At 42.9% G+C, this 22,366-nt stretch overlaps 1 protein-coding gene across 1 annotated transcript in view; it reads right to left on the bottom strand.

Moving 5' to 3' along the window:
- Window positions 1–12,898, bottom strand: part of COL25A1 (collagen type XXV alpha 1 chain) — a 299,392-nt gene extending 286,494 nt beyond the window's left edge. Inside the window, exons 1-2 of the mRNA XM_032186190.1 lie at window positions 12,599–12,898; window positions 11,945–12,014 (exon numbers count right to left, since the gene is read on the bottom strand). Coding sequence (XP_032042081.1) covers window positions 11,945–12,014; window positions 12,599–12,898 — 370 coding nt within the window. The remainder of the gene's footprint in view (window positions 1–11,944; window positions 12,015–12,598) is intronic.
- Between the last annotated feature and the right edge of the window lie 9,468 nt (window positions 12,899–22,366).

The raw sequence follows: 22,366 nt of genomic DNA, 5'->3' as shown, positions 1-22,366 counted from the left end.
TTTGTTTTTTTATTTTTTTAATATTGTACAGGCTGTCCCCAAAGGGACCAGAACTCTCACAACATCACAAAACTAATTTAGTATTCTTATAAGTACAAACATAAATAATGTTCTTACTCAAAGAATGGAAAGAATAAATGGTAAATGAATAAAAATAGCATTTATACGATGGGAAAGAACTATAAATCAAAGCTGAAGTCAATGATAATGGCTGCACATATAAACAAGTATGCACAAGGATCTAAAGTGGTGGGTGGGCGTGCTCAGATCTGACTCCAAAGTAGCTACTGATTTCAGTTGAAATCTGTGGGACTGTTCGTATGAATTAATGTATCTGCATATATTGGGTACGACTATTCAGTCAGAACTACAGGTAAAGACTATATTTTTTAACTGGTGGTATGTGAAAATAGTCATATTTGGGCATTAGAAACTCTGGTAGCACAAGAAGCTGCTTCCATCCCTGAGCAAGTTATCTGAGCTGGCATTGGCCACCTCTTCAAACATGGAGGTTCTTCTGGTTTAGGTTGTTTTTAAAAACAAACTAACTAAAGTCATAAAAAAAAAAAAAAAAAAAAAAAAAAAAAAAAAACACTCCCAGAAGGTTGCATCATTTCAAATTGATGCATTTGCATCAAGTTGGAGTGGAGTTTGCATCAAGGTGGAGTTCAGATGGCCATCAGTGTGAAACCACCAGAGCGCGCTACACAGGATCTCATGCAAGTATCCTCAGAAAATGAACATCAGATTCTATTGATTATGTTCTGTCTCAGTAATCAAAAAGGAGCATGGTCATTACCAAGATCAAGAAGAGAGAAATGCATTTTGAGAACAAAACTTCTGCTCCTCAAGGCAGTAACTTTATTTGTAATAATGAATACTATGTACATGCAAGTCTTCAGGATGCTTTGATTAATGTACACAACATTTGCATCAATGCTATCTTGCACACAGAAGAACTCAAGTATGAACACATTCTACCCTGCCTTTACAGCCCTATAAAAGAATAGTCACAACACAGGGCTGTTGCTTAGTTGTCTGCTGTAATCCATTAAACATGGCGCATTCAATTTTTTCCCAGAGTGTTCCAGTTATTATAATATACATAGTGAACACTAATTTCGTACTATCCTAGAATGGACTGGGATTGTTCAGAATACAAGAACAGACCACCTTGTAGCAGCAAAACTGTTCCAAGGAAAAAAAGGTGAGGATTTCAGCCATCTTATATTTTTCACTCGTTGCTGGTGGTTCACTTTTCAAAGTTGGTGCTGTTTCTTAGCAGGCCACGATAACAGATTATGCACTGCCTCTTAACTGAAGGTGCCAAAAGAAAGTCTTCCTCCTGCACATCAAGATATGGCTCAGCCTGGAATTTAAACTAAGGAATTATGCAAAGCTGTCCTACAGTGAAATAAATCCACAACTGTCAGACTTCACTACTAATCTCTCTTCGCTAAGATTAGTCTCCATACACTAAAGAAACACAGTGCACTTACATGCTTGCTGCGTTGGAAAAACACTCCATCTTCACATGCAAAAACATTGCCAGCCTTCTACAAACATGGCTGTCATCATGACAAAGATGCCAACTCTAAGTAAGTATTGACAATGGCTGTCTAAGCACTAGTTCATTTTAAACTGATGCCACGCCACTGTGTCTTTCAGCCTCTCTGATTCATCAGTATTCTATGCACATACTATCTGGAAAACGTACACAAGATGTTCCTTGCTTAACTATGACTTCTCCATAAACACATGCACACAGCTACAGCAAATACCTTGATCCATTGCTGTACTACTGGTGCTTTCATCTACGGGTGCCACAAAGCCGATCCCCAGCTCCACGTTAACGTATGCAAATGATTGCCAAGGACCCCACCAGGACAGAGAGCAAAGACAAGCACAGGGCTCAAGCTCAGCATTGCCAAAAGGACCACCTTACCAGAAACCACGTGTTGGTATATGTTTGAGTACCTCTGCACAGAGCACATCTCTTGGTATAAGGATCAAATTAGGATTCAAAGTATTTTTACTAAAGTTTGAGACAGCTATCGTGTCTCGGAGCTGAAGGGCACTAAATCAACATTATATTAATCACCTCAATGTCAAGCTGAAGCAACAGTTCCCAGCATTTGTCATCCTTTCAGCTGGCAGCACCCAGCAGTACAGCAGTAGAGATGCACACATTAAACGAGCATTTGATAAACAGCAGCAGAAGAGTTGACAGCACAGAGACAGTCAACACATTAAAATATTTTTATAGTGATGCCATTCAGCATTATCTAGACATGAATTCTAAATGAGAATATTAATCCACAGACTTTTAATCCTCAGTGGCCATATCCCTATGCTCAGGTATCAAGGCTTTGCTTTAATAACACCAAGGACATCAGAACAAGAGCTTACTCAGAAGGAATGGGCATGGGGTGGGGAGGAGGAAGAGAGGTGCCTTCAAGCAACTGGATCTCATATTCTTAAAAGAGATTATTAGAGCTGCCAGCTAAAGGAAATACCTCCTCAACTTAAGACGCATAAGCTTTGACTTTTAGCACTGCAGCCCTCCATTAAAATCCTACCATCATCTGGTATATAAGCAACTTATGTCTGGTATACAAGAAACCTAGCAACACAACTAGTACTACCAGCACAAGCTAGGTAGTCTGAAGACAACTATGTTCTTGTTTGCAGACAGTACATGATCTTAAATCACAGAAATATCTTTCTAGAGGTAAGAGCTTGGTGTCCTTCAAATTACAGGGTGCCATTCCGCCTTTAGATATGCATATATAAAACCACTGCAATCTCTGCCACACCTCTGATGTAAAGATTTTGGTCTCTGATTTTCAGCACATTTTTTCTGGTTTCAAAACTCTTCCCTCCAACCCACTCCCCACTGTTTTAGAAGAGAGATCTTTCTAAATAGCAGTTTTCCACCATAATCTTAAAGACAACAGACTACAAATGTGCTTATACAAATGGAAGGAATCCCATTTATAATCTAAACTTTTAACATATATGTGGTATGATACTTTTTCCTCTGTGCTGCTAGGGTCATTATCTTCCCATTGAGTATTTTTAAAGTAAATGGATTTATGTTAAGACAGGGTAAGTAGCAAGTGTCAGAGCAGAAAAGGTCTTGACACTTTTTTTTTTTTTTTTAACAGTCTTCCTCCCGTGATATTTACAGCTCTTACTATACAGCCGCTTGCTCCAACGAATACTAAAACTCTTCAGAAGAGTAGAAAGAGGCAAGCTCATAAGCTTACTGATACTGTTTGTTGTGGAACTAGGAACAGAAAATAAAATACTTTCCTCCCACAAACCTCTGATGCTCATAGGAAACACCTTCCAGATACCAGTGGACTGAGGTAGTACGAGGAAATGGCACGAGCCAGCTATTTCGGTCAGCGGAAACCAGTGGATCAGCCACCTGGTTTCACGTAGGTTTTCCCTGCAAGGTCAAGATGTTCCATTCTTCCTCCAGTTACATTAAGTGAGCTATATTCTGTGCTATGTCACCGTGACTCGGGGGGCAGCCTACCTCGTGTCCAACGTACAGCATTTGGAAGTACCAAAATGTCAGACTGCTGCATTATGCAGTACGGCATGCTTCACTGAGGATCAAAGATCAGAGAGAAATATTGTTTGATCCCCTTCTTCCTCTCCTCTGCACTCCTCCAGCTGGACTTGTAAAGAACCAGGAAAGGGTAGGGGAAGCTATTTAGATGGAATCAAGTCCATCGTTATTCCCTTTATGGCCTCCTTTTCAGATTCTCCGAGAACATGTGACCCACTCTCCATTGTGAGCCCAAACAAGACATTAGCAAAGGTAAACATATGAAACAAAATTCCTTAAATGTATTTCTAAAAATAAATAAATAAAATCCTAAATACTTAACAAGTCATTAGAGAATTTTTCTAAGGCACTTGCCCAATGCACAATAATTGCAAGATAAGTTTCACAAACAAACAAAACTAAGATAATAAATAGCTAACAGACTATTTAAAACTAAATGCAATGATTTTAATAGACCTTCATCTATTCCTCATGTACACACTTCAAAGAAAACTAAACCTTATTCATCCTTGACAACTTCCTGCTCAGTTTTTAAGACAGGGAAGGAAAAATTATTGTTGCTTAAACATTGCTTTTTTGTTGAGCATATTTTTGCAGAAGTCTCTGAAATCATTGTATTATTTTTCAGAGCATTCTAGAAGTAAAAGCAAGAACTATAGTTCTATCATCTCTATTATTACATGTTCATTCCATTTGTTGTTTCTTTGCCCTACAGAAGACTACCATCATTTCTTTGATAATCATAAGAACCTAACTCTAAGAAAAGGATTTACAAGGGTGTATAATAATTTTGTATTTCTTCAAAAAGCTTATGACGCATCATCATTTGTTTCAAAGCTTTCAAAGCACAAGAAACAACTCCTGCCAAACATGCATACAATATTTACAGCTGCAAGTAAATGTCTGTCCCTATAAACCTTTGGCTGCGCATGTAAATGAAAATGGCTTTTAATACGTAAGGAAAGACATAAGGGCAGGGGAGGAGCAGGAAAGAACACTTTTATAGTGAGCATCACAGACAAGACTGTCTTCTAAGATACATAAAAGGCTGTTTTAAGGAGCACACAAGGATCAGGTTTTTTCATGAACACAAAAGATAAGACAAGTGATTTACTTCACAAATAAGAAAACTGTAGCCTGCCCACTAAGAAAGCACTTCCTAACTTGAGTCATGAGCACTATAACTAGGCAACCTATGGAGATATTTTACCAGCATGTTTTTTCAGCTCAGGCACATCTATGCACCAGCAACTTCTTGTACCACACATTTACTAATTTACTGAGCAGCACATTTTTAAACTGATGAGAACATTTACATGAGGCTGCTGCATTTAATCATGAAACTGAGGCAGATCCAACAACTTGGATCCAGCCACGACTGACTGGAAACAGCAGTTGTGAACCATGTGGAAGGAAATACCTGACAATGACTGCCTACATACATTTGTAGAGTACAAAAAGACATTTTGGTACTTCCATGCTATAGAGTACAGAAGCATGAATAAAACATAATATCCAAACCAGTATTTCTAAAGATTTTCCAGTCTACAGAGAGGAAAAATAGCTGCTATTTACATAAAAATAAACAGCAACCTTGCACGTGCATGTTTGGCACTCAGTTTTGAAAATTTGTTCTGACATTCTATTTTTATTGAGCTCTCACAAACAGCTTCTTTCTACTTAATCTCATGAAGAAATGAGCACACGAACTTAAGCTGGCACTGCTCTCAGGCTTTGCTCTACTGTAAGTCTAAGCCGTACAAGCATGACAGACCACAAGCCTCGAAAAAGCAAGCCTGCAGCACTGTGTTCACTATTGTGTGTATTATCCAGCTGCAAGCTTCCACTTCAGTCATACAGGGGGATAAGTGCTTCTTCCAAACTGTATTACTCTACACCCTCTTACATCTTCTTAATAATTCAGTAAGCAGACAGATTTCCTTTCTGTGGCTGAATTTTAGGAAATCTGGCAGTGTAATCAAGTGAAACAATGAAAGGGAAAACTGTTCTGTGTACAGTAACCTTCCTGAAGAGACAACGTGAGTCAAGTTCTGCATGTGTTAAAATGAGATCAATGGTTTCACAGGGTTGGTACCATTGAATAGGTTAATTATGATTCTGGTAGCCTAAAAGGCCCTGTAAAGACAGATTCTGTCAGCTTGATAGATAGCTGATTTTTACAGTGCTAAGAAAAAAAAAGACAGGTAGGCTGCAGCCAGTAAATTCAGGAAGTATTGAGAAGGAAGATGAGCACTGTAATGCAGGTGCAGTGATCCATCTTCGTAACAACACATTCTAAACAGCCTGCTAACCTTAACAGAAAGGGCTGAAGGTGAGTGTGAAGAAACAACATAAGTACTGTTGAATTGAACTCAGTTATCCAAGCTCTAAAGACTCTTAGTTTATAGATACAAGCACTGACAATTTAAGAAAACACACACACACCAAAAAAAACACTAATGCTCCTAAAGTGTTTTTAACAGTCACTTCTCAAACTGCAAGATCCACTGTAGTTGAACTGCTTTGACTCTTGAGCAGTTCTTCAAGATGGACAGCTGCCATGTGGAATGAAATTATAAGCAAAAGGCTTGCAAAAGTCAAATACAAGCATTAAAGAATAATTAATGCAGACAAATAATCTTTTTTTTTCCTTTAAATACACCTCACTTGACAATGTCTGCTAGCTCAATCAATATTAACTCAAGACAAAAATGTTTTGTTAATAACACTTCTGTGATCAAATCAACTTTTGCTAAATGCCATTGACATCAGTAACGTTACAGAAGAGAAATCTGGTGCAGTTTGCTGTTGATCAGTTCTGCTTTGAGCCACATCACGTTTCATTCATCATGCTGCACACCCTACCTCCTCACCCACAGGCAACAGAATTAAAAGGTCATATCTTGGCCAATAAAATATATTTTATCTGTTCTGAAAGGGAAAAAAACAGTATCTCTAATCAGTCATCCAAACAAGACAGACTACCCGGAAGGTTGCATGCTGCTGCACATCAGTAAACATCTTTATCTAGGAATTGAAATGAAAAATATCAAACCAGTGAAGGTATGAAAGAAGAGCTCAAAGCCCTGTCAGAAGAATTACAAAATTAAAGCTGAGCACTGCATTCAGCAAATAGATGATACAGACATGGCAGAAATAAGTAGTGCTGGCAGCTAGGTATGGGTAGTGCACACAGGAATTTTAAGTAACAGGGGAAAACACTTTGGATACTTTCTATATCTATCTGTATTTTCTTTTGGGTCTCTCTGCCAGTAAACATTTAAGTCAGCTCCCCTTTTCTTTACCTCTTTGGTCTTACAAAAATACTTACAAAAATACAATTGTAACAAACAAAAGTAATACCCTGCTGATAATAATTTCTGGATTCTTTTAATCCCCCAAATTGATTTCTCCTCCATTCTCTCAGCCTCACTAATCAAAATGCTCCAGGAAACAGTCTTTCTGGAACACAGGGAAATAACAAAGAGCGCCTAAATTGTATAGTCTGTTCATCTATCTCCACCACATGTCAGAACAAATCTTAGACGGTGCTTAGAAGGACAAAAGCAAATTCGGATGCTAAGAAAATGAATTCATTTTTGCCATCCATGCTGCTACCAAAATACATACAGCATACACATCATCTTGGAGAACTATCACTGTAGAACACAGTTTTCCTACTAGATTTATTGTAACCGAAGGAAGACCAACTGGTATTCCAACTGGTATGAAAAAACTGGGCTTATGGTGTTTCATCTGATGATGATCTGATATAAACCAAGTCTATATACACCCAACTAGACTGAAACAAGCTTTATAACCAAATTAAAGCAAATTGCACAGTGAAGGAGAAGGTACATCAAATGCCAAAACACAAGGCTTTTTAAGACTGAGATGGAGAATCAGAATGACATGATTGCCATAACAGCACAAAACAGCTGGCTAGGAAAGAACAATGACAGTGTCCATGTCTGGAAAAGGTTTGGAGCAACAGGTATTTGAACACAAAGGGAAAATAAACACAGATTTCTTGATGGGGGAAAATACCAGAGAAAGAGCAAAGGAATGTAAACATTGTCTGTAGCAAAGAAGAAAAACAAAAATAAATTACAAGTTAAAAAAGAAAAGTAGTCAACTTTGCCAAGTACCCCTCAGTGAAGTTCAGCTTGTGCTCTGTGGAAGAAATAAAATAATGACTGCAGTTTTTTCTTCATGTGCAAGCTATACTGAGTACATAGCGTGTCACAGCAGTTAAAGACTATCTATCATGTTATGCAACCAATGCACAATTAAAGAGATGTATGGCATATAGGCACTCCTATTTATATAATAGCTTGCTTTAAAAAAAAAAAAAAAAAAAAAAAAAAAAAAAAAAAAAAGCAAAGTGGGGCAGGGGGGGACTTTATTGTAACATTTTTTCCTCAGAAGCAACAAAAAAAAAATAATCCTCTTAAAATAAAAAAAAAAAAAGAGAGAGAGAGACAGGAAAGGAAAAGAGAAATTAGTTTAACACTTCTGAAAACATTAATGTAATATTTATGGATAAAAGTCTTCCTTTCATTCTTTCACAGGCTTTCTCAAAATGTTATAGGCCAAATCATGTTTTTTCTTAAGCAATGGTCACCCAGTCCTAAAGCTCAATTTCAGTGAAATTAACAGAAGCTTACTTACTGAACCACACAATTAACTGCTCGCTTTACCACTTACCAAGCCTGAGCCTTCTGCACCAACAGACTTCACTCCTACACCTGCCAACCTCACCATACCACACACGTGAGCTCACTGAAGGCTGCTTATGGAGTGAGACATTGTGGCACACGAGCACAAGTTCAAAGGACTTGACCTGTATGGCACAGAAAGACTCAATCCACCAAGACACGCGAGCATGTGCTTCGGACCCATAGGCTTCAACAGAAGCTGTGCGTGCACTTGAGTACTGTTTGGAAGAAAGGAGTCTAAATCTACTAAGAGTTAATTTCCCGTAACTCCACTGCATCAGGAGTAGCCCTGTGTCATCTGCAAGCGTTACTCCTTCCACAACAGTACAAATCCTGGCACTTGGCAGTAAGTATCCAGCACCGTGCCTTGTAACAGCTGGTTGTGCCACTGGAGCCATTTAAAGATTCAAACATATGAAATAGTTACCTACACACCTACTTTTCTGTTCATCAGTTGTGGTTGGGAAACATTAAATTAAAATAATTAATAATATATTCATTTTCCTTTGTTTCCCAGGTTTAAGCTTAAAGTTATTTTAGCCACTCAGTTCACCCCTAGTCCTATGTGCGGAGGACTAGCTGCCAGCAGTGACTGCAGCACTCTTGTTAGAGCTGAGGTAATTTAAGAGGAATGTCAGCATGCATTTACATTTCAAACTTTATTACTCTGCTTTAAGAGAAAGAATGCCTGCTATTGTCATTTAAAAATATTTACAAAATCTTTGGTATCTGGTTTTAGTCCTACAGAATTAAAATCAAAACTCAACATTTCCTTACATTGTGTGGCTTGTAAAAGAAAACAAACAATAGTTAGAAAACTCACTTAGTGAAAACCAAGTTTTTAAAATCTGAGAAATGTAACTCCTCTGCAGTCTAGACAATGTTGAAGACTACTGTGGAGTTACAGGGAGCTACATGTGGATAGCTTTGCAAGTTATAAGCAGCTGTGAATCTGGCTGCCTTCAGCATCCAAGCCACTCAAACCCAGTTTCCTTTGAACATGCAGTTCCTACCATGGAGAGCCATGAGGGGCCGAGCGTCTCGAGCTACTGAGATCTACATCAGTTGCATAATTTTAACCCTAAATCAGAGACCACATTCTCACCCTTCCACCTACAACCCAAACTTCCCTCTCTTCTTTTTGTAGAGAGCAAAGGAACTTATTTTTAAATAGTCTTTTTTTCCTCTTTAGAGAACAGAATGATGGAAACTTCTTTGGTAGCCATGTGGCAGCAGCCTTTTTCTTACAGCATAGGGATCATTCAAGAATTCCCTGTGGACCATGAAGGCTTTCCAAAGCCATCTCTAACAGACATATATTGTATTATTATGTAAACCCAGACAAGAAATACACTATCTGAGCAGAATAAAGCACCAAAAATGGAGCTATGTGGTGAAGCAGAGAGGTAATTTACTCTTTGGCATTGCAAATAGCAGACAACAGAAAAAAAAAAAAAAAAAGGAGAGTTTCCATGATTCTTTTCCTATTAAACCAAATGCCTTTCTGAACATAGCCATCCAGATTTGTAACAGCAGCATTAGGGATAAAAATAAAAGCACATCGTGTCCAGCCTAAAAGCAAGCCCAACAAACTGAACCAAATGAAGGAACAACAATTTATTTGCTCTGTCCTCTCCTGCTCTGCCTAATACCTGCCATCAGGAAAGCCCAGTACCCTGGTGATGGGGCCGCTCTGCTCTTCTTCTCTCAGACACGGCTCCCAGGATGATGCCATTTTGATGTAGACACCTGTCCACTGGCAACAAGCACGAGAGCATCAACGCATTTTAAGCTGTCCAAAATGAGGCTATCGCATGGCGATACCTTCCAGTCACTATAAAACTTGCTTCCAAACTGAAATAGCTACCCAGGGGTGAAAAGCTCTGTATCACATCTCTAATCCCCATAACAGCCAGCCTCCTCTGTGGAAAAAATAAATAAATAAGAAAACTTCTATGAACAGTTTTCTTTTATCTTATGAATCTTACTTCCTTGAAGATATTTCCCAGCTCACTTTATTCTGACTTCTACCTGAGTATTTCTACAATGCACGTGGAAGATATTCTGCTGATGAACATCTATTTGATAAAACATACTTCTTAATAATAAAGGACAGGTAAAAATTGGTATAATGTGGAGCTCTAGTGGTAGTGGGGAAGTAAAGCACCATATAACACAACTGTGAAACAGTAGGTACTGACCTTTAGTCTGAAAACAGTAAGTGAAAACATAACAAACGGATCTAAACAAGGAGAACAAAGCGAGACTGCTTGGAATCAGATTCAGCAGCATTTTGGCCTCACAGACTACATCTCTGCATACAACGCGATGAGCAATCCCCATTTTTAATGCACAAGCTTCAACCCTGTAATTATTGCAGTTAAGCAACAGAAAAATAAAATCAACACCCTACACTCACGTCAGTCTTAAAGGAGGTAAATATACATATATATAGTACAGCAGTAAACCAAAGTTTCTTATCAAAACTAGCCAAGAGCTGAGCAAATCTATACGTTCCTTTACAATAGTCTGTCGTGTGCATTATTCTTTTCATACTAGCCACAGTAACTCCTATAGCAGCCAGTAAGAAATTCTGTTCTCAGTTGTAATATCAGCATAACACTGTGATACTGCACATTGTACATAAAATACTGCACAATGAAGTTCAGTAGTTCCTTCAGACCAACAAGCTTGGCAGGGTTTACACCCCTAACCAAAAGAGAGCCTTACTTAAGTGCATAGTTCTACTGGCAAACATTACCAGCAGCTCAGCTCTTGCTGATTGTTGCTACTCTACCTGTAAAGGTAACGTGCTCTTTTCTCCATATGGGATGTGAGGGTACATAAAACACACTGCGTGTGCATCGTGCTTCATCACACAGAGGATGCTGGAATTCCTACATCACCCCGTGAAACATTACCATCATTTTCTTTGCTTTTAAGATGCTGTTTGAACTTGGGTACGTGTCATCAGACGTTTATAAATCTAGCACAATGTTGACGGTCAGACTGTCAAAAAGCACCACCAAAAACACAGACAACATCACTGTGTGTACACAAACAACTGATCCCGATATTGGAAATCCCCATTTCCAAAGTCAAGCAACATCACCAGTGGCATAAACAAATGCAGATCTGAATCCTCGGTGTGAAACCTGCCATCCCTTCTGAGGGGAACTGCTTTAATCTGCTGCTCCAGGAAAACAAGGTACCACTGAAAAAGCTCTTGTATGTACTCGCTGCTGACTTGCAATGCATTCTCTGCTTATTTTAATCCTTGTTATAAATTTTCACTAGGAATTTTTGTTTGACTTCCTAAACCGAGCACTCAATGCCTTGATTCAGTACTACCCCGTTTAAGATCGGGTGTATTTCTTCTTGCTACGGTGGATTGTTAACTTCTTCATAAGTTATTGCTCGGCATCTTCCAACCTGGCTCTGGATTTTTAACTCATGTTTATCCTACCCTGTGCCACAATGGAAACGCAATACAGTTCTGGGCTTCACACCTTTCCCACCCAATGCGTAGGTGCTGACTTAAGCAACATCCCCTTGACCTGACTTAAGTGTATCTGAAACACGCGGGATGCAAACCCCCAGGATTACGAGCCTGCGAGGGGAGAGGTTTGCAGGCTGTGCCTGTTACCTGGTGGGCAGCTGCATTCTGGAGGCACTTCTCTCGCGACTCGTATTTTTGCCAAGTGCTCGTAGGACTTCTGTGGGTGAGAGAAGCAGCGTGAGGGGACACAGCGGGCTTGGCCAAGTGTTGCAGACCTGCGTGCCTGCAAACTGCGACTTACAACTCGCTCACAGGCTGCACAACCAGCTGGGGCTCCTTCACTCGGACTCGACCCAGCCTCCATCCCTGACCCCTCCACCCCTACAACTGCTGCAAGAAACCCACCAGCTCTCTCCCACCTCCACCACCCCCTCGCAAGCACCCCCGTACTTTTTTTATTGCGTTTTTATTACAAACACAGGGGATAAGCACAGGGACTCACAGGAAAAAAACCCTCGGGGCTTTCCAGCGTGATGGCCACCCTGTGAGCCCCCTGATCTCCCATCAATGGTCACCACCCAACTCTCCCAACCTCAATGATCACCCCCAACACCTCAATGGTCACCTCCCCAAGCCCCCCATCACTGCTGTCCCCCATCCTCATCCCATCTCTTTCTCTCTCCCACTCCCCTGGCCACCCGCGGAGCTGCCCCACCGGCCTCCCCTGACCCCACAGGGGCTCTCAGCACCCCCTCCCGGAGCATCCCCCGCCTCGTACCCGTCCCGTCCCGTCCCACACACCTGGGCGAGGAGCCGCTCCACTTTCTCCTGCATCATCGCGTTCAGCTGCTCCAGGGAAAAGCCGGGCAGCGGCGGGAGCGGAGCGGCGGCGGCCGACGACCCCCCTCGGGCTCCCTCGATGGCCTCCAGCCTGGCCTGGAGGTCGCTGGTCCGCACCCCCAGGTAGAGGCAGGATGCGGCCGCCAGCGCCGAGAGGAGGGCGGCCAGCCCCGAGCCGCACGGCCGCGGGCAGCGCTCCCCGGAGCAGCCCGGCCGCTCGCTGCCATCCCGTCCTGCGGCTCCCCGGCTCTTCCCCCGCATGCTTTCGCACCCTTCAGCTGCGGCAGCTTTTATTTCCTTCCCTCCGCCCCCCATGGAGGCGAGTAGTTTGCAAACAGCGGCAAGAACACGAAAATGAGGATAAGAACGACGACGACGGTGATGGTGATGGTAATAAACGGAGGGGAAACGAAATAACGGGAAGGCGGGACGGCAAGAATCAAGGCGAAAAAAAAAATAGAAATAAAAAAAAAGAAAACCACAAAAAACGGGCGGACAGCTGGCTGTCGCACTCGGAGGGGGCTCCCCCCGCAGCCCCCCGAGCAGCGGCGGGGGTCGCAGGCTCCGGAGCGGGTCGAGCCCCCGCGGCTGCCGCCCGCCCGGTGCTGGGAGCGCTCTGCGGCCGCCGGGCCACTTGTCAGAGGGGTTTGGGGCGGGAGGGAAGCCCCCCCCCGCTGCTCCTCTTCCTCCCTCTCCCCCTCCTTCTTCCCTCTCTCTCTCCCTCCCAGGGCCGCCGGACTTGTTGCTCGCCCCCCCCCCCGCTCCCCACCTGCCTGCGGGCTCCCCGGGGCGGGGAAGCCCCCTCCCCTCTTTTCCCCTCCCCTTCTTCGTTAGCATAATTTATTCACCTGGGCGGGGGGGGGGGGGGGGGGGGTTTTGCATAATGTATGCGCGGCGCGCCCCCGAGGTGGCGCGCCCCCGCGGTGGCAAGCCAGCGCTGGCCGAGGGTGGCCTCCGCCGGGCTTCCAAGGCGAGCAGCCCGCTAGCCCCCGGGGCCACCCGCATCAGCCCCGCGCGGAGCTCAGCCGCGGTGCCCGGCGGTGCTCGGGGGCTTGGTACCATCCAGTGGACGAGCAGCAGCTGTGCAGTGCGCTTACACCGCCTGAAGGCGATGAACGGGAGGGGAGAAATAAATAAATAAAAAATTAAAAAAATAAATAAAAAATAAAATGAGGATGGCAAGGCTCAGCCTCGCTGCTTTTGCTGCCTCCTCGCAAGCTGGAGGCAGAGGGAATCCGGGACATGCGCGCCTTCGGTGCCAGTGAGCCTGCTTCTTATTTCGCAGCCATGATGGTGCCAAAGGCATCTATTTGGGATCGTGGCTGAGATTGAAAACAGACTTCTGTAGCGCTCTTGAGAATGCTAACTGGGCAATGAAAGAGATTATATCCTCTTCCCCCCCCCTTTAAAAAAAAATAGTATTTTTTTATGCTTTTTATCAATGAAGATTTAGTGGTTTTGAATCACTGAGAATAACTGGATATCCGGAGTCAAACCCCTACTCCAGGAGTAAAACAGTAAAAACAGTTCACCTCTAACTGCTGGTAGGCAGGAACTGTACCACTTGGATGCTCCTGGTCATGGTTAAGCTGATATGCCACCTAAATCCAGGTTCCAAAACTCTTGAAATGCTCAGAAGGCCGGGTTTGTGCCTGGCAGCTGAGGTGGAGCAGTACCACAGATGCACCAAGCAGGCTGAGAGCACGCACAGGCAGAGCAGCAGAGCCCACAGAGCCACAGCGGCCTGCCTGGAAGAGCAGCAGAAGACGGGAAGGGATTTTAATTGCAGCCTCCTGAGGTGCTGGTGCGGGCAGAGCCGAGGCAGCCCCGCTCCCCGACGCAGAGGAGCACTCCCATTTGAAGATCCCCATCTCCATCTGCTGCCTTCCAGCAGATCCCAACTGCGGCCAGGACAGAGGTGCTGACGCAAGATGCTGCTGTTTGCAGGGCACGGCTCTGCGTTTGAAGACGTGCACGGTGCCTGCAGATAAGGATTTTCCACCAGACAGGACGAGTGTCTGGAGTTCTTCCCATATTTCTATGTCTACAGCAGGTCACGTTCTGGCTGACCAACCCGTGATCCGCGACTGGATTTCTTTACCAGATACAACATAAACTTGCCATTAGAATTAGGCCAAAAGTAAGCCTCCCTCTGCCGAAATGACAGGTCATGTTCTGCTTATAAAATGTTTTGTATAAATGGTCAAGAACAGCAGGAGGTACAGGGTAAGGACAAGTAGAAAGCTGAGTCTGGGACTCAGCATTTGAGCTGAGGTGACACAGATGAGGATACGGGCTCCAACAGTCACCAGCCATCATGCACGCTCCAGAACAGACCCGAAATCTCTGTTCCAAATGTTCCTGCTTCCAAGCTGCGCCTTTACATTATTCACTGCACGTTGACATGAACTGTAGCTTCAGTCAGACACATCTTCCATTCCTCTTGTTCCTGCCCAGTTCACCCTCTGTGCCTCTTGTGCCCTAATTTTTGGAGTGCCCTATTTTTTTGGAGTTTTTCTTCCACCTGTGTCAACCTATGTAGGTAAAATGTGAGGTGGAAGTGGAATCCAGCACATCTGTGACTTGCCTTGCTGCTCAGCTGCCTTACATGTTACGCAGTACAGGATTTCCCAAAGAGCTGCTCGTCTTACCTGCCAAGATGGCACAGGACCACCAGAAAACCAGAACATTTAACTGTTTTGGAAGAAAAAAAAAAAAAGAAGGGGAAAAGCATTTCATTTTCAAATATCCAAATAGATTGCCTCCTGCCACTTTAAATTTAATATAAGCACATTAAAGTACAGCATACATGATGCAGTACATTAATATACTTAGCAGATGGATAACACTTACTGGTGATTTAATGCTTAGATATACTCATTTCACATCTACTGTACAAACACTCCATATATTTGAATCTTTAAGTCAGACTTATCTTCAGACTAGAGGCAATTGAGTCACATGAGCATAGGATTTAGTTTATTAGTTCCATAACCTTGCTGGTATTTTGGCAAACCTGATAAAAATAATAAAAATAATAATAACAAAAAACCCTTGCATCTGGATTTTAATATATTTCACAGGATTTCCTTTTTCCACATGATGAAAACAGTTCTCCTAGACCCACAAACTGACTGATTCAAGACAAAATTCAGACACTGTATATCATTTTTTACTAAAATTCACGAGCGTTTTTCATGTGAATGTATTACAAAACACTTCATAACAGATACACTGACTACCTTGCATTTTTCATAGCCTCAAATACTTGCTCTAAAATGCAGCCGACGCTTGGGACGTTCTGGCAGGGCTTTCACTGAGAGGAGAGCCATAATCAGAAAGGGAACGAGGAGACCAGACTCGAGAAGCTCAGAATAAAACAAGGCTTCCTTGCCCTGACTTCAGGCCAATTCACATCCCTCGGTTCCCTGCTCTGTTTATCTGTCTGTAAGCAAAGGCTGCTGGAATTGGAGGGTCTTTGTGGAGGACTGTGAGGATGAAGTTGGGATGAAGAGTTTCTGAGCCTGAAAAGCCCTGTATTAACACAAGTTTACTCATACGTCTAGCCGGACCCAGATCAATAGGATCAGTCATGAAAGCACTCCTGCACGTGTGCTGGAGCATTAGGAGGACACAGAAATGCTAAGATGAGGGTCAAGATGTATGATCCAGCATAAAAAGCAAAGGATACAGCAGGGGATTTTTCTACGTCTTGTTAATTCCCAATTTCTGTTTTTTGTTTGTTTGTTTGTTTTGGTTTTGGTTTTGGTTGTTGTTTTTTGTTGTTGTTGTTGTTGTTTTGTTGTTGTTGTTTTGTTTTGTTTTTCTCCTATTATTTTATGTGAGGTCATTACTAAATAATTTCTGTATGCAGAAACAGTTACATTTAAGGAGAAGTTTTATTTCCTGGAGAGATGACTACAATAAATGGGAAGAGGGATCACAATGGAACCCATCTCTGAAAAAACGCATTAGTAGATTTGAGGATATTTTTATGCCCCAGCACATGGGCAAAAAATACTAGAAAAGTGAAGGTGAAGAGCACAGGACATTGGCAATTATATCTTTGTGGCAATCATGATAATGCAGATAACTAACATCTCTATAAGTACTGTCAGTGATTTACATCCTTAAAACAGGTTAGTTGTAGCAGGAATTCTTCCCTTGGCTCAGTGGCCAGTGTCCTCTAAACACTTTAAAACAGATGAAGTCTGGTGTTGTTGGGTGTGTTGGTTTTTTTTTCAGTTTTGGATAAGAAATAACTATCATTATTATTCCAAATAATACAAAATTATGATAAATAAGTATAAATGAAAAGGAATAATACTAATTCCAGCTAGCTTATTGGAATAAAATAACTTCTTACAATCACGACATATTCAGGAATGTGCTTTATTCTAAACTGTCCTCCTCAGCTCTGCTTGGGGCCTTGTTCCTCTCTCTAACCAAATTACCATGGCAAAAACAAGTGGAAATCCTTATCAGGATGTCTGGTACCCTTGTTGTTTTTTTTTCAGCTCCCCTTCTTGCTGCTATTACTGATTCCTCAGTCCTCTTGTGGTCTCTATTTTATGTTGCTAGCTCTGAAGAAGGCAGTGGTGGGCTCTGAAAATCAGTCTTTTCCAAGCAGTGGTTCAGTCTCTCATTGTTAGGATATTTTGAACAGATGGATTCAACAGAAATCCCAGTTTTAGTACTTGTTTGTTTGTTTGTTTTTCTCCACTAATCTCCAATTTGGCTACCTCTGTCAATGTTGGTCCCCTCTTCACTGTTCAAATACAATTTCAAAATGCTATGTCATTAATAGTAGAAGATTTAACCCACTTTCAAAGGACATGAGCATTTAAAAAAAATAATAATGAAATTCTTTGGGAAGGAGAATGGGCAAGCACACTCATGATGTCTGGACTAAAATTAACTCATTATCATGAAAATGATACTGGGCACTGGGCACAGACTCTGAGAGCCATAGCCCCACAGTACACTGGCAGTCAGAAGTGTCTGAAACCCAATCAGAAAATTTAGGATATTTTTCCTTTCCATGAGTAGAGAGATAAAGGAGGCCAGGAAGGAGATATTATCAGCTAAAGAATCCGTAGATCTCCTGTAGATTTCACAAGTATTTATGCGAATAAGCAAAATAAAGTAGCCCGGCGGCTTGGGATTACAGGTCCCGGCCTTGTGTCTGCATCATCTCAACCGCCAGGCCTCCAGCTGCCAGACAACTCTCTGCGTCTTTCAGGGGCACAAATTCTTCAAATTGCTGTCACTGACTTCTTGTAGCTGTCATATGCTTAATGCTACTTCTATTATTTTTATGTCAAAGGCAAACCCAAGCTGTCTTGCCCTCCAGTTTGCTGTGCCAGTAAGAAAATTTGAGTCCTTGATGACAGTGCTGGCTGTGGAGGCCCAGCTTGGTGAGGACAGCCTTGAGGGAGCAAGGGGCCATGAGGCGACCTGTTAATTTACCATCCTCGGTGTCAGTCATGCTCCTTAGCCCCAGATCTCTTCTGTGGGGTTGCTATTGTCCATAGCCCTGCTTTTCTTCTCCCTAACCCAGAGCCCTCCACACGTTTGCTCCCCAGCAACTCGCCGTGTTGCATTATAGATGTCTGCTTAGGAGTTAATGTCAGCTTTCCTGTTCCTTTATCTTTCCAAGATTGCACTGTCAAAACCGGTCAGCTGAAATGTACACGAGTTAAATGCCCACTCTCATTCTCTCAGGGAGTTGAGAGAGATGTTGTCTTTATAGGAGAGCAGAAATACATCAGCACCTGGTCGTATAGGACCTACAGTAAACATCAGTGAGGGTGAGGGCTGATAAAGGGGGAAGCAGGGACAGAAAGGTGACCCCGTGATAATGCTGCAGAAAGCAGTAATTTTTGGAGGGAAATAAGAGGAAGGGGAATTTGTTCTGGACTACCTGGCAGGCTGAAGCCAGCTTATCTGGGCTCAGCAGATGACAAGATCTGCCCTCTACCTGATGCTGGGGATGTCTCACAGCAAGAAGGTGTGCCAAGTACTTAAGGAAGAGTTTTCTGGCTGAGAGCTTTGTTCTGGGTTGGTTAAAGCCTCTCAAAAATTGTCCTTCTGGCTGTTTCTGGTTAAGGACAGTGAGGGTCTAAAATTACAGCAGTCCCTGTTGCAGGGACAGAAGCAGATCCCAGCAGGCTTTGGGAGCCACATTCCCCCAGTGGGGCAGGAAAGGGAATGTTTTTGATCACTGCGGCTGAAGTATTTTCTGCTTGATGTGGAAGGCCAGGTGATGTGAGCAGAGACAAAGCGTGCAGAAAAGCCCTCTGGAGAGGGGTCTGCTCTGCTTGGGGTCTGTTCTCCTGGGTGAAACAGAGGAAGAAATGTTTGGGGAGAAGACTTCTCCATGGGTACTTACTCATATATCTGCTTTCTGACACACAAATACCCCAAATCACTTTTCCAGTGGTGTTTGTTTGTTTGTTTTCCTGTCATCGTATTTAGATAAACCCTCCTCCTAGAACAGAACGGAGCTTTGTGCATAATTCTTCATTAACACTGAGCATGGACTTGCATCCATTTAGGAAATCCCATGCTCTCCATTTTCTGTTCCATCTTACCCTAGAGGATAGGTGGGTTCTACTGGATTTTCCTGTATTTTTCCATCATCTGTGATTGCAAGTGTTTGAGACTTATTAAATGTAAAAGCTCTTTGATATCAGCTGGAGCACAGCTGAGGATTAAGCCTGCCCCTCAACGCTGGCTCTGCTGCTGGTGTGCGTAAATCCTGCACAGGAATCGCTCCCTTCCACAGAAATTGGCCATAGCCTGTGTGAAACACAGCAGATGCTTTGCCAGACAGATTTGAAAGGAAGTGAAGATACCTTTTCCAATGAACTTCGTGACGAGTATAAAATCCAGCATCAGTGCTGCTCCCCGCAGGAAGCCAGCAAGGAGGTATCCATAACTCACAAAATGTGTCCTGCAGTCCTCAACGGATGCGAGCAAGTGCCTGTCAACCTTCTGCCGCACAGGAGAGGATGGGACGGACCTATGATGTGCCCAGACACCACGCTGCACACTGGCATATGGGCAGGGAGTCCGCATCCAGGAGTCAAACTAAGGCTGACCCCCTAGGCTAACCTGAGAAACCCCTCAGCATCACAGTCCTAGGTGCTATGGCTGCAGGCAGTCGCACATCAATCTCCAGAACACAAGAAATACGTAACAGTTACCAAGACCAAAGGAAACTGGTAGTATCAGTCATCAAACGGGTAATAAAATTTGGCTGTAAGGTGGGAATCTACTTTTTTCTGGCAGTGCTCTAATATTTTGCTGCCAAGGTTTCATCAGCTGTACTATATGTTTTAGTTATTTGAGTCTCCATTAACATGTCTGTTCTGGAACTAATTTTTAGGTGGTTTACCCACAGGAATACCCAGCCCATGTGCTTAAAATAAAATGGGATATATATATATATATATATATAAATGTAGGGAGAGGGAATTTAACCTTTTTTTGCAAGTGATAGCGTGCCTGTATATGATTACAATGTGCAAAAAATACTCCAAAGCCTTTCCCTCAATCCGTGTTTATAGGAAAAGTCCCATATACTTCCAAAAGAGCAAAGAGTTCTGAAACCAGCGCCATAAATCAGCTGTAAGGCTCCGTGCCCTACAAGCGTGATGTAAAGCTTCCTGCGCTGGCTCTTGTTTAGGGAGCCGTGCTGCGGGCTGCCAGCACTCGCGATAACCGCGCTCCTGCTCTGGTTTTAGGGGAGCTGCCTGTTGCCTTAGTGATTTCATCTGGAGGGTGGTTCATTTTGTTGTGTTGTGTTTTTTTGTTTTGTTTTGTTTTTATTTGTGTTTTTTTTTAATTCTGATTTGAAAAAATCCGTTGACAAAGCAGTGCCGATAAGCCAGGGGCAGACTCCCGTTAGTGCCACTCGCACCCTTGTGAATCAGGCAGCTCTGCAGGACCCAGCTTCCCAGGGGAGCCTGTCAGAGCACCGCTCCTTCCGGACTTGAGGCTAACACGTATTGATTTTCTGCAGTCAGGAGATGAGACCCATCAGAAATAAGCACGCTCTGGGTTTACTTCCCACCTTTGCTGTCATTGTGGCAGAGTTTATCCCTTCTCCAGCTGCGGCCACCCTTCTGCACCATCCAGCTCTGCAGGCTGCTCGAGCTCTCCTGCTGAGCACCCATGGGGCACTGACCCCTCACATCTTCCTAAATGCCTCCAGCAAGCTCTTAGCTCAATACAAATATCTGTGGTGCTGTCTCTTGAGTTATTTTCTTTCTGGCTAAATACAAAGGTGTGCAAGGATGTGCCTCTTCCTTGCAGCATTTATCACATAGCATGGCGAACAGGGGAAGGAACATTCTTTACAGAAATGTGCTGCCAACTGTGTGTGTATCTTTGCAGTTATCTGCTGGCCAGAGTGAGTGGTAGCTGTTTGTTATGGGCTACATATTTAATGCAAGTCAAGGAGATCTACTAGAGGCAAGGAAGCTACCTGGATTTAGGGTATGGCCCTTACATCAATTATCTCTTTATTTCCTCTGTTTTATTGGATTTATTTTATTTTCCCAGTGGCTCATGCTGTGCATCTGTACTCCACATTTCTTTACAGCTTAAGCAGCTACTTTCAGCTACTTCTTGTGCTGCTCCAAATAGCAGGGTCCTATTTAAGCACATAAGGGTCTCTGTTCTTTCCCCACGAGCTGTGTATTTAAGTCCCATTAATATTAAATAGGATTTGAGGGAATATGTTCAGGGAGAATAAACCTCTTAAACACCTTCTTTTACCATACCTAGTTTATTTCTTTGGCATTTCTCACCTCTTGAAGTTATTTTCTTATTTCCCTGTCTATACAAGCACAGACCACATCTCACCCAACTAGCAAGACCCCTTGCCTTGCCTTACCTTGCCTTGCCTTCCCTTCCCTTTCTTTCCCCTCCCTCTGCTGAGGTCTCTCAAGCAAGCCAGGCATACAGTGTTTTCATTTGCACTTCCATTTCAGAGACACAGTTTGGTTGCTCACTAAACCCATTTCCATTCAGAGACCAAAACTACTTTTCCCCCAGCTTGCCCTGAAAAGGAACACACACTTGCCTGAAACCAGACAAAGATATAAAACTAGCACAAAGGCTCGTTTCCTTATTAGCCTTCTTTGAGTTATTTACAAAAATTAACATTATTTTACATTATTTTTCATCCTTACCTTTGCACAACTAACCGACGTGTGCCACGGGACCTAGGGCTGAGCAGCCCTGCTGGGTGGAGAGCCGACCATAGGTCCTCTTGAAGAGGAAGATCTTTGAAATGAATCCAGTCTCTGCCATAGGCAGTGCCACTGATTTGTGGCAACCACTACGGTGGGCAGAATTAGGAGTTAATTCCCAGCCTCATGTGCTTTTTTGTTCTTGGAATGACGGCCTGAGACAGAAAGTGCCATTTCTGCACATAGCCAGCATAATGAACAGCATTTCTGTACTCAGATGAACCGTTTAGCTTCAGTCTCTGATTCAATTGTTTTTCCATCATCCCAGAATGAACTGCTAAATGAGTTGAAAATCTGTTCTGAGATGTCTTTTCTGTGGTACTAATTGCTAACGAAGTGAAATGGAGTATCAGGATGGAGGAGGATAGAAGGTCACTTGCATACAATTTAATTTAAAAAAAATGGAGATATGTGATTTGGGGGATGTTGCAATTTATCATGGATTAATTCTGCTTTAATCACCTGTAAA

Source organism: Aythya fuligula, chromosome 4 (assembly GCF_009819795.1).
Source record: "Aythya fuligula isolate bAytFul2 chromosome 4, bAytFul2.pri, whole genome shotgun sequence".
NCBI lineage: Eukaryota > Metazoa > Chordata > Aves > Anseriformes > Anatidae > Aythya > Aythya fuligula.
This window is presented reverse-complemented; position numbering and strand designations above follow the sequence as displayed.